Source organism: Camelina sativa, chromosome 5 (assembly GCF_030686135.1).
Source record: "Camelina sativa cultivar CO46 ecotype springtype chromosome 5, ASM3068613v1".
Taxonomy (NCBI): Eukaryota; Viridiplantae; Streptophyta; class Magnoliopsida; order Brassicales; family Brassicaceae; genus Camelina; species Camelina sativa.
Window position 1 is genome coordinate 36390592 of NC_141884.1, and position 12112 is coordinate 36402703.

Sequence of the window (12112 nt, forward strand, 5' to 3'; positions counted from 1 at the left end):
AATTAATACTAGTGATATAATGTAATATTAACGTTGTAACAAATTTCTTTTTTTTTTTGGCAACATTGAACCACAACAGACAACTCACTGCTAACATTTCAATATTTTTTTCTAGTAATAGAGACACATAAAATAAAATTACATGGAGATGGTGCTACACACTTCCGCATCAACCTTCCGAGTCACGAATATTTATAGATGGAAGTACTCTATGAGTTTCCTATCAAAAACTATTGTTACTATTGAGTCTCATATTCTATTTCCAGTAATTCTCACACATCCAATATTCATGAAGTAGTTATGAACAACCCAAACATGGGGTCAACTTAGAGTTTGTAAGTTGCATCAGATATTAATCATCGTATAAAGCTTGCTTAAAGTCTCTTTTTGTTTTCTTCCCATAATTTTCCCCATATTTACATGAGAGACATAAAGACATCCACATAAACAATAAACAAAACAATCAACAAAATATTAAACTTAAGAAAACCCTATTTGAAATTTGATTAATTGCTTCTAGTCGGTTAGCTTAAAGTTAGAAATTGTGGGGAGGACAATCGTATTCGAATGTCTCGAGTGTCTTTCGAGAATTTAAATAAACGATTTTATAATAGTAATTGTTATTATTACAAATAGAAAACATATTTTGTACTATATGCATGGAATAAAAATGTGTATATATTTTTGTATGTATATGTAATGGAGAGCCTGATACAGAGAGTGTCATTTCCATCTTGTTTTACTGTCTGCCAAAGTTGAAAATGGCCTCTCGACCACTGCCACTCTCGGTTTTTATTTTTATTTTCCCATGCACAAAAGATTACAAAAAAAATGTTTCAAAAATTTTGTTTTTTTCTTTTTATATAATCTAATTATTTTAACTAGCATAAATAGGAAAAGCTTATTATTATGACTTCTTCTAATCGATTAGTCAAACTTGTAATTAAGATACTCATGAATCATGATGATGTATTGTTGAACGATGCGTTTTCTATTCTCTCCTGTATAATTGTCAAAAGCCTATATAGCCTCCTAAAAGCTGTTATTTTCACAATGAGTATTTATATTTATTAATTTAACTTAATTAACTTATATTAAGTTAAAATTCAAAAAACAGATATTAATAAAATCTAGTTACCATAAAACGGGCACTAGTCTGGCTGGCTGTGGCTTCTGCCCTGAAGTTGATGTGATGTTGATTGAAAGCAAATTAAAAATCTCCCATTATCATAGTAATCTTTTTAATAAATGAGTGAATTCTAATGACTAAAAAAGAAAACCATATTAACTTTATATTCAGTGGACCGATGAAAGAAGAGAAGAGAGCATTAAAAAGAAAAGCTTTGCTTGAAAGAAACATCTTCCTCATATCTCTATAAATGTAGAAACTATTACTAGCTTTGTTTTTTTTTTTTTTTTAATGATGAACTCAAAAATTAAGTACTACTAACATTTATTACTGTCTCCCCTATTCTAAAACCAGCAACTCTCGTTTCTCTCGGAAGCTACCATTGACTTTTCTTTTACCAAAAACATTCACTCATAACTTGGAAAAAGATGCAAATGTTGTTATTTGGTATAAACCGGGGGGAGGGGGGAACGTACCAATAATGAAATGGTTTTGGACAAGAGAGTAGTAGTAGTAGTACTTAGTACCATTGGCAGAGTCAATGACGTCTAGGCTCTGTTTAGTCTTGTGGGTATTTCTTGTTTTTTACTCGTCAGAATCCGATCTTGTCTCTTTCTCTTTCTCTTCTCTTCTCATTTCTTTTGAATTTTTTTTTTTTTTTTTTTTTTGGGAGAAGTAAGTTAATAGTATTCGTGAGAACATTTCGCTGTATTCTATGTACCATTTTTTTCTTTTTTTTCTTTCATGAAAGTTTTAGAGTATTTTTCTCTTTTCCGAAGTTATATTATAAACAGTACATTTGACCAAAACAAATCTTCCGCAACTTCTTCTTATTGATGATTTGACAAGAAGAGAAAAAAAAAAAAAAAAAAAAGAGTCATCACTTAGCTGTGGAGCATAAAGACTAAGAGCATCCACATTGGTGGGGGACTTTTTTTGGTCCCTCCTATTTAATAATAATATTTTGATAGTTTCTTATTTTTAGTATGAGCATTGGTGTTTATTTGTATTTGGTCCCCCGAATAAAATAATAATATTTTGAAAGTTTAAAGATTAATTATTTAAAGTTGAAAAAACAAAAACATACAATTAAGAAATTAATAACAGAAAACATATAACATAAAAACATCCATACGATAACAAACATTTTATTCAACTCATAGAAATTTTAAAATCAATCTTGAAGATGTCCAAAGTTAGTCCAAATATGCTCAATCAAATCTTGTTTGCAGTATTATTGTTAACATTTTTATATCAAACTACTGGCAAACAAAGTGGTAACAACTTTTAGTTTATGAAAAAGAATTTGTCTTTGGTTACAAACAAAAGAATTTCTTAAATCATTTGGCTACTATATAAACAATACGTGAAATATCTCTCTGATCTGACCATAGACACAAAAATAAAAGTAACTGATACAGAACAATCTTTCTAATTCACAACCTTTGTAGAGTCTCTTTGCTTTTGTTCACCAAAACAATAGCTAAACCTCCTTTGAAGTCTTGATCCGATCCTCAGAGAATGGAGAACAATGGCGTGTCAAGAAAACTGAAACAGACTCAGCAAAAACTTCAACCGGCTTTATGTTTTGAACCGTCTAAACCCGAACCAAATCTCGTAGTGATTGAACAGCAAGCTATCATGTGTTTGTTTACCAAGATACTCAAGTCCTAAACTTGCTAGCTTCTGCGCACACTTGTCTCCTCCTAACCGCGAACAAACTTTACGTTATGTGAAACAAAGATTCTCCCATCGTAAGGCTTTAACTTTTCTACTAGTCTTTCCAGTCCAGTCCACACGAGTTTATCAGGCATGTGGAGAAAGACAGCACTTGCGTATATCAGATCATAGGTTGTACCTCAACCAAACTTGCTGAATTCCATATCATCGCCTCTTACTATAAGAGGTCGTTTATGTAGAAGACCTTCAGATGGAAGCTCATATCTTAAAGCAGCCATTAACGAAAGCTCATCCTTTTCAAGACAGTGAAAATGTTGGGGACTGAGATAACGGATAAAATGCAAACCCACACGCAAAGTGCCACATCCAATTTCTAGAACACGGGAGTTTGGTTTAAGCTTAGCTGATTCAGCCAAAAACTCAAATACATCACGACCACCTGCCCATGGTTCACCATAGTTACTGTGATGCTATAAGAGCTGTATGGTTGTTTGCTTCATCTCCTTCGTAATGAGATATACCCTTGTACCTGAATTTCAAAGAGAGTGAAATCAGGAAAAAGGTAATGCCAAAACAGACCCTTTAGAGTATAAAAACAGAACAATGAAGATGAACCACTTCTTTTGCAAAGACGGTGACTATTATAGAGTTAACCAAAATAACACTCTGATAAGACCTATCTACATGACAAAATCCATAGCTAAATCAGCACTCAGATCCGTGTGCTCTCACTAATAGTAACAGTAAATCATACGACTTCATTCATAGAAATGGATTCAAAAACTATCCAATCAAGGTTAAATCTCATATTGGGGGAAGAAGACAAACCTTAATATGGTAAGAAATTCCGGTGACAAGAACGGAACGGCTTCGTCAAAGAAGGGATGTGTATCGTCGCCGTCGAGAGAGAAGAAAGAACTCGAGAAAATTTTTTTTTGTCCCAAATGAGTTTTTTGGTTTAACCCTAGCTAATTCGACAACCAATCAAACGAGTCCACGTGGCGAAGAGGACGGACGAAGATCGTCCCCAAATAAGAACCGTTTTTTCGAAATTGGGCTTTTTTGAATTAAATTTAAATCTATAAATATCCTGGGACGGGCCGAATATACACCATTGCCCATGGTCTAATAGCCATTGTACTTGTAAAGCCAACACAAAAAAAAATACTGAGAGCAAGTTTATTGGGAGGTTCATACAAGGGGAGTTCTTAAATTTTTTATGAATTAATTGTGTACTGTTTAGAATATAAGAACTCATGATCTCTTAGATAAAATTTTCTCTTTTATTGGTAGGTTCTTATTTTGGGTATCTTATTTTTGAAAATATTGTTTTTTAAATTTTAAAATTTTAAATAGAATAGAAGTAGTATAAATGTGTAAACATTTAAGATTTTATAAAATTAAAAAATATTGTATTTTAATTAATTTTCAAACATACAAAACTAGAATTATATTTTCTGTTTCTGAAAAACTTTAAAAACAGAGGTTCTTCATCTGTTTTGTTAAAGATTTGTAAATGAGAAATATAGGCAACTAACATGGAGCACATATATTACACAAAATGGTGAGAAAACATTACAGCAACATTGACAATGTTTATAGAAAACCACGAATTGACAATGGTTTAGCAATATTTGGGATTTCTTGACTATTGTTGTGAAGAAAGAAATAAGTAAATTTTGGTGGAGAGATGTATGGGCGGCCATTTATGTTTTTTTGACTACTCTCATTTTTTGTTTTCTCTAACTTATACAAATGAGAATATGCAAACTTGATAACAGAATAAGCAAAGAGTTTAAAAGAGTATGTGGCCTGAGGATGATAAATCAATCAGATAGCATCGACACACATGAAAGACAGAATCAAAACGATGAAAAGAATAAAGAAGACGTTACATTATTGTAGTAATAAAAAGAGCTACCTTTGAAATGCTAAGTGGTGATGATGATTAAAGAAGACGTTTAAATTTTGCCCGAGACAAAATGCTGTTCATGTTTAGCCAATAAGATCACAAAAAACAGATCATCAAGATCAAAACTTTTTGTAAGTCTAGTAAAATAAAACAACGAGATCATAACATTAACACACACCCATATCAGAACAGAACCATCAACAACAACACCAAAGAGAGAACATCATTTGCTAATAATATAAGGCGATCACAAGACCGATAACAAATCTGGTTGAAGTAACAAACACACCTTAACAGCAGTTTCAGCAAGACCGATAAGGTGCTGACGTTTGGAGTCAAAAACGTCTTGAGAATCTCAGCATTGGTCTAATGGAATACAAAACTAAACAACAACATATAGATTTCAAAAGGGTACAACAAAACCGGAACTCGTTTGCTACCAGCTTTAATAAGGTTAAAACACAAGAAAATATACACAAGTAAGCACCATCTCATCTCATTTCAAGAGACCTTTAATAAGGCTAGCTCGCTCATAAGAAAGAAATATAAAGAAAACTTACATCATCGGATTCTTCCTTTTCTTCCTTCTTCTCTTCTTTCTTGGACTCAGCTGCAGGGGCACCACCGCCTCCTCCTCCAGCGGATGGAGCAGAAGCCATAGCAACACCACGACCACCAGACGGCACTGAAGCAAGCTTCTCCCTTCCACCAGCAATTAGCTCAGTTAAGTCTTTTCCTTTCACTTCCTTCAACAAAAGCTCAATCTGAGAGTCCTTTGTAATCAGCACCAACTGCAAAAAATCAAACACAACAACAAAACCACATTCAATCAATCAATTAAAACCACCCCCCAATTATAATCATCCCTAACTAAATCCCTCTCTCATCCTTTAAAAGCATACATGAACTAACTAAACCACTCAAAGCAGCACCATCTAGCTTTGTCAAAGTGGCTCTCTCAATGCAAACAAAATAAAACCTCTCCTAAACGAAGGTCAAGTTCAAGACTTTCTTTAAACATCATGGCATAGATGCACATCAATTGAAACGATATGTGACTTCCAAAGCTGCAGAACAATAAGTGAAAGCAAATATTAGATCAAAATTCATATCTAACATCTAGCAAAGCTGCAGAACAACACAACACCTATACACAACACAACACATAAAGTTCAAACTGGTACAACACATAAAGTTCACATCAACACAACACAACACAACACCTATACACAACACAACACACAATTTTTTTCATTTCAATAAGTAAGTAATTGCACATCCATCTCTAAACTGGTAAAAAAGTTTAAATTCTTTTTAAAACTCATGATCATAACCAAACTAAAGTTAAAACCGAGAAAATCCTGGAGGATATCGAGAAATTTACCTTCCGTATCTGCTAAAAAGATGTTCAAGATCCCTGGTACGAGTTCTAGATGATAAGCGGCCAACATAGAGACGAGTGTTTCCATAGCGGTCATCATAGCGAGGCATTGTCAAGCTGCAAAATTTTCCACCATAATTATATCAGACGCATATACATATTAACACAAATCATATTATGCCGAGAGGAAATAATGTAAATCCCTAATCAGATTACGCCTAAGAAACCTATTGAAGAAATCTAAAGAGGAAAGGAAGCACAAAACCAATTCAAATCCCAAAGTAAAGATCGAATCAAAATACATCGGAACCCAATTTTTCATACCTGGAGACGGAGACGAAGAAGAAAAGTGTGAATCGAAGTAACCCTTACAATTTCGAAACAAAGGAAGTGAACCTTCTCCTTCGATTCCAAACACATTCAAATTCCATCTTTTCTCGTTTCGGGATTGTGATCGCCAGAGAAAGAGAGAGAGACGAAAGTAAATAAAAATCAAGCTTCCCAAAAAAAAAAAATTCTCTTGTGTATTTGTTTTCTGGCCAACAAAAAAACGACACGTAGCGCCTCTTAGAGCAAAGATGAGTATATTATATAGCAACCTCCCTTAGCATTTTTCTTTTGTTCTGAATTATTTTTTTCCTCCAAAACAATATGAACCCCTCTAAAAGACTGCCGATAAACATGGTCTGAGGCGCCCTAGAGCTTCGGATTCAGTAGGGTGTCTTACCGGGACTATTCCATCAACATTTCTGTAGATCTTAACCTTTATAACTCTGTCAGATAATTAGTTACTCTGATCCATGCAAACTTGTACGAAAATTACTATATGAAACAACATCATATAGTTCTCCTCATTGGTTGATGACTGTTTAACTACGAGTGTAGAAGAAAGCTAGAAATGAAAGATTTTATCTCATTATTCTTAGTTTCATGTAACTTTTGTGGTACTTTTGTTTCTTAGCAACACATCGTTTTGGTTTAGTGAACGAGAAGTATACATTCTATTATCAATACAAGCATAACACTTCATTATGTCCTTTACACACCTAGTTTTAATCAGGCCTCCCTCCAGGCCTCAACAATTTAACCCTTTATATATTCGGAGCTACTTAGGTAACCCTCATCACTGTGGACAAACAACCAACATAAGCTGCAACATGAAATTTTTTGAAGAACCATATAATGAAGCGGAAACTCATGAATCCTCAGTCGACATGGTTTCTTTTCTACTGGAGTTTCCGCTGGAGCCTATGTGACAATGCTTTTATCCACAATTTGGTAAACCGCCCTAGTTTGTGATCAGTTCTTATATATTGTCTCATCTATTTTTGTTGTAAATAAAAAACCTGTAACACATTACACAACTCATGTATGGTTCCTAATCCTATGTACTAATTGCCTCTTAGTGGAACATTAATAAATGAACATACTCTATGAGTCAAACCTGTTAAAGCTAAGGTTCGTTCCAATGAGTCCTACAAAGCAAAAATCTTCGAATCGTATTCTTCCACGTGGCAAGATCTGACCAATGAGAATCTTATTTTTTTTTAACACAGTCCTCCTAATGCTCTCCACACTCCCACCAAACAGATCCCAAGAAAAAGAAAAAAACATTTACCTTCTCTTACGCGACTATAGATAGCTCAACGCCTCGCCGGCAACAGATTCGCTCCGCCGTGATTCTCGCCAGTCATGGGTTCGCTTTTGCAGGTTTGAAGCTGTTTACTTTTCTTCTCTCAAATTCAAAGTTTTATACTTTTGGTTTTGGAATCAAAGCTAAAATTGATGAAGGGTTCTTCTGTAGGGTTTTACTAAATCTCTCGCTATGACTTTCCTCTCCGAGGTTGGTGACAAAACGTTCTTTGCTGCTGCTGTAAGTTCTCTGTATACTCAAAAGCTTGAAGCTTTAGCAACAATTTAAATCCAAATTTTGCTTTGATGATCGTTTCTTTGTTTAGTTTTGGAGAATTTTAGCTAAGTTGAGATGTTGATGTGGTTATGTTCTTTGATCAAAGCTGTTGACTTTTTTTTGTTATCAACATGAACAGTAGTAGTAGCTTGCTGTAGGGATGATGTTTTTCTTCTGTGAGCTAATGTTTTTTACTCTGTAACCAGATTTTGGCGATGCGTTATCCTAGGAGACTTGTGTTGGCTGGTTGTTTATCAGCTTTGATTGTAAGTTTTTTTTTTCCCCTATGTCTTAATACAATTGTTGAGTTGAGTTCAGTGGAGAAAAAAGCTCATTTTGTTGCTTATACTTTAGGTCATGACTATTCTATCTGCTACACTCGGTTGGGCTGCTCCAAATCTGGTAAGATGTTTGTGCCTGTTACGAATAGAATCTCTATGAATTTGCAACTACACAGACGCTGATTCGAACTTACTATTTGCAGATCTCTCGTAAATGGACCCATCATATAACAACAATTTTGTTCTTTGGCTTCGGGTTATGGTCTTTGTGGGACGGTTTTAAAGGAGCAGGGTAAGAGAATTTAGATGACTTTGAGGAACAATATCTGTTTCCACCAATTTCAGTTAGCATTTTCTCATCCAAATCTGTTTTTATATATACAGGGGTTCTGAAGAATTGGCAGAAGTTGAAGCAGAACTGGTTAGTTGTTCTTCTTGTACATCTTTTTTTTCATCTTTAGAGACAATGCTTTTGGGTTGACACTTGTTGTTCAATATCAAAGGATTCTGATATGAAGAAGACTAAAGATCAATCGAAAAAAGACAGCAGTAAGGTATGGAACTTGATCTTCAAAAAATTCAAGACTGCTTGAGGGAGGGTACACAAAGGTTTATATAATTTGTTTCTGTTGTTGTAGATTGAAGATGAACAGAAAAAGCAGAAAAGACCATTCCTTACTGCATTCTTCTCTCCCATTTTTCTCAAGGCGTTTTCAATTAACTTCTTTGGTGAGTGGGGTGACAAGAGTCAGGTAACTTTCCTTCTGCATCAGTTTGCTTGGTTCCACTTTAGCTACTGCTTCACATATACTCACTGTAACTTACTCTATTTCTAGCTTGCGACAATTGGTTTGGCTGCAGATGAAAATCCAGTTGGCGTGGTCCTTGGCGGAATTTTGTAAGCCTTCTACACATAATGATTTATATCAAACTGATAGCTCTTTCTCTACTGCTTACAGCTTACTAATCTCTCTGCTTGCACAGGGCACAAACATTGTGCACCACAGCTGCTGTGCTTGGTGGCAAGAGCTTAGCATCTCAAATATCCGAACGAATTGTAATGTTCTATGATATCACCTCTCTTTATTCAGTTATTGAAGTAAAGTTCTGATGTGTAAGAGTTTTGATCTAATGGGTCTAATGTGTTGCAGGTGGCTCTTTCCGGTGGAATGCTTTTCATTATTTTTGGCATCCAGTCGTTTCTTACTCCGGTTGATGCTTGATACCTCCATATGGTATTCACTCAGTTGCAACTATTATCTTTTTGGCAATGACAGTCATATCCTCTTTAAGTTTTCCCCATGTCTTGAAACTGCAGGTTTCTCGGATTTGAATGCTTTTATGGCAAGATGAAGCTGAAACACGTCGTTGCCTTACGCTTAGATACATTAACAATAGTGATAACAGAATCAGAAAGATTCTTATGTAACACCATTTGACTTCAATAAAGTTTTGTTTATTTGCATTCTGAAGTTCCAACGTTCCATATGAAAAAAAACTTAAACTCAATAACAGATCTATGTAGGGGCAAGGTTCATTGCATATAGTAACAGTCTTGTACCACTGATATTATATACATTAAAAGGACAAATTTTTTTGACTAAAATAGAGAGCCATGGGAGGTGGGAAAATCTATACTGAGTTTTAACTATTTTCAGCAGCCTCCACCATCGGGTTCAACAGAACTGAGAAGGCCGTTACCACGCAGCTGCATACAGTGTTGCTCTGCATCGGCCTGAGCACAGACGATCACAACTGCAATACCGTTGATGTGGGCTTCTTGCATAATGTTAACTGCGTTGTCTACAGTCATACCTGGTATTACCTTCATCAACACCTGAACCACATATTCCCTCTTGTTGAAGTTGTCGTTGTGTAGTATCACCCTGTAAGGTGGAGCCATCTTCTTTGATTTCCTGAATCACACAGCAACGAAAGAATCACAATAAGCATTTTTTCCAACCTAAATCTTGATCATAAAACTATGCAGTCTTGATTACAATACATTCTTCGAGAATCTGTCCTAGATGAATACTACCCATTTAAGCATATGAATTTGGCAATTTGAGCCATACCTCAAATCAAACTCGGATTCACGACCAGGAGTGGTTTTCTCTATAATGGGTTTGTCCAAGACACCCCCTCCTTTACCTAATGCGGCAGATGTAGACAAGGTCATAAGAACACCACGACTCAAACATGGTCCTTTTGAGAGTGAATGTTTGTCCCCTCCTGTACACATCCACGTAAGAGAGAGAGAGATCCGCTGTTATCACAAGATATCAGAGAAAAAAAGATCCCTAAGGTCGAAGATGACGTTTTTGCAATAAGGAACCACTTTTTGGTATTGAAGCTTATCTTGCTGCAGCACCCTCATATTATATCCCAATTAACTCATTTTTAAGTGTTTTTCAAGATTCAAGTGTGTTGCTGGACTAATGAACTTCCCTAATACTTTAGAATTCACAAGAATACTCAATCAACCAAACAGGTAAAAAACTAAATCACAAACTACAAAAGCCACAAAGATAATAAAGTGTCTGAATCTTTTTTTAAAAGGGAATAGTCAGAACTCAGAAACATCAACACATCTTTTAAGAACATAACCTTTCAATAAACACATAAGTGATTTAAGTTCTATTGTACAAATAATAATTCTCTGTTTCGTTTCGGACAAAGGATAGTTTCAGACAAGTGTAAAGCATGCCTCTTTCCAAACACCTAATTTGCCCTCACATATGTCTAAATAATAAAAATCAACCGTCAAAATCAGTTTGTAGCAATTGGAATGAGCAAATCAAACACAGAAAAAGTCCTGAATTTGATTACTAATTCAAGTTTCCAACTTTGATTCACGTTGATACGGAATCAGAGATAAAGAGAGGAAGAAGAAGAAGAAGAAGAAACCTGATTTAGAATTGAAGAGAGTGGATGGTGCGAGAGCTAATCTCCCACAAATCGTAGTCTCCATTGGTCTCTTCTTCGCTCGCTCTCTCTCTCTCTCTCGAGTTCTTCTCAGTTCTCAAAAATCGCAGAATTAATCAGGACCGAACAATTATAATCACATAGAGAAAAATTTCAGAAATTGGTGTGGTTTATGGGGTTTCACGTTTGTTCCCTTTAAAACGCTGCGTTTTAATTGTTGGGATTTTAACCACTTTTGTCTGACCGTCTCGGTTTGTTCAACCCAAATTAGAATCTGTAAAATATTTCCGGTTTAATTTTAATCATACAAACATTTATAATTCTCTATTAATCTACAGTTGATTAATCTCAATTATATGGTATCACAACATTTTTGCTATTCTTTTCATTTTCTTATCCTAAATCATTTTTCATAATTTCACCGATTATTTACAGATTAAATTCCTGATTCATGTTCTAAATTACTTATGCCATATATAGTGTGCTAATATCTTTTTTCCATAGTGAACAACAACAAAATTTGAAATCAAAGGTTTACTTCTAATAACGAGACTTCAATCTCCCAATTTTAGGTTGAATTAGAATCAAAACTTCTCGATGCCAGTCTATACATCTAGTCAGATATAAATTATTATAGATTGATGAGAGTTTAGGAATGGAAGAATTGTATATCAACTCTCATAATTATTACAATGAATTACATATGTTTATATAGGGAATAGAATGTGAAGCTAATTAACCTAGTTTATATATATAAAGATATAATAATTATTAACAAATATATTCTAGAATATTCTAGACATTCTTATACTTCTACACGGCTCCTTAATCTCAAAAGAGTGATGAAGAGACGGTGGAATCAGCAGTTTGAGATTGATCAATGATGTGGAAACAT

At 34.7% G+C, this 12112-nt stretch overlaps 2 protein-coding genes and 1 pseudogene across 4 annotated transcripts; 1 reads left to right on the top strand and 2 right to left on the bottom strand.

Moving 5' to 3' along the window:
- Positions 1–2404: 2404 nt before the first annotated feature.
- On the bottom strand, positions 2405–5745 carry LOC147944816 (uncharacterized; annotated as a pseudogene). Its single transcript, XR_015598100.1, has 4 exons — positions 5701–5745; positions 5282–5512; positions 5011–5087; positions 2405–3338 (listed from the first exon to the last, which is right to left on the bottom strand). The product of XR_015598100.1 is annotated as an uncharacterized LOC147944816 (transcript).
- A 1927-nt stretch (positions 5746–7672) lies between these two features.
- LOC104787914 (GDT1-like protein 5) lies at positions 7673–9757 on the top strand. The gene is made up of 12 exons (XM_010513574.3): positions 7673–7812; positions 7907–7975; positions 8218–8277; positions 8366–8413; positions 8496–8584; positions 8677–8713; positions 8796–8846; positions 8931–9044; positions 9129–9190; positions 9277–9349; positions 9444–9527; positions 9611–9757. The coding sequence occupies exons 1-11, from the start codon at positions 7795–7797 to the stop codon at positions 9513–9515; spliced, it is 693 nt and encodes a 230-aa protein (XP_010511876.1). The 5' UTR covers positions 7673–7794; the 3' UTR covers positions 9516–9527; positions 9611–9757.
- Positions 9733–11491, bottom strand: LOC104787915 (ATP-dependent Clp protease adapter protein CLPS1, chloroplastic). Of its 2 annotated transcripts, none has more exons than XM_010513575.3 (3): positions 11200–11491; positions 10368–10524; positions 9733–10208 (listed from the first exon to the last, which is right to left on the bottom strand). In XM_010513575.3, the coding sequence occupies exons 1-3, from the start codon at positions 11261–11263 to the stop codon at positions 9947–9949; spliced, it is 483 nt and encodes a 160-aa protein (XP_010511877.1). In that variant the 5' UTR covers positions 11264–11491; the 3' UTR covers positions 9733–9946. The 2 variants fall into 2 exon arrangements, with proteins under 2 accessions (XP_010511877.1, XP_010511878.1); XM_010513576.3 differs by having other exon boundaries at positions 10368–10521; positions 11200–11364.
- Positions 11492–12112: the final 621 nt, after the last annotated feature.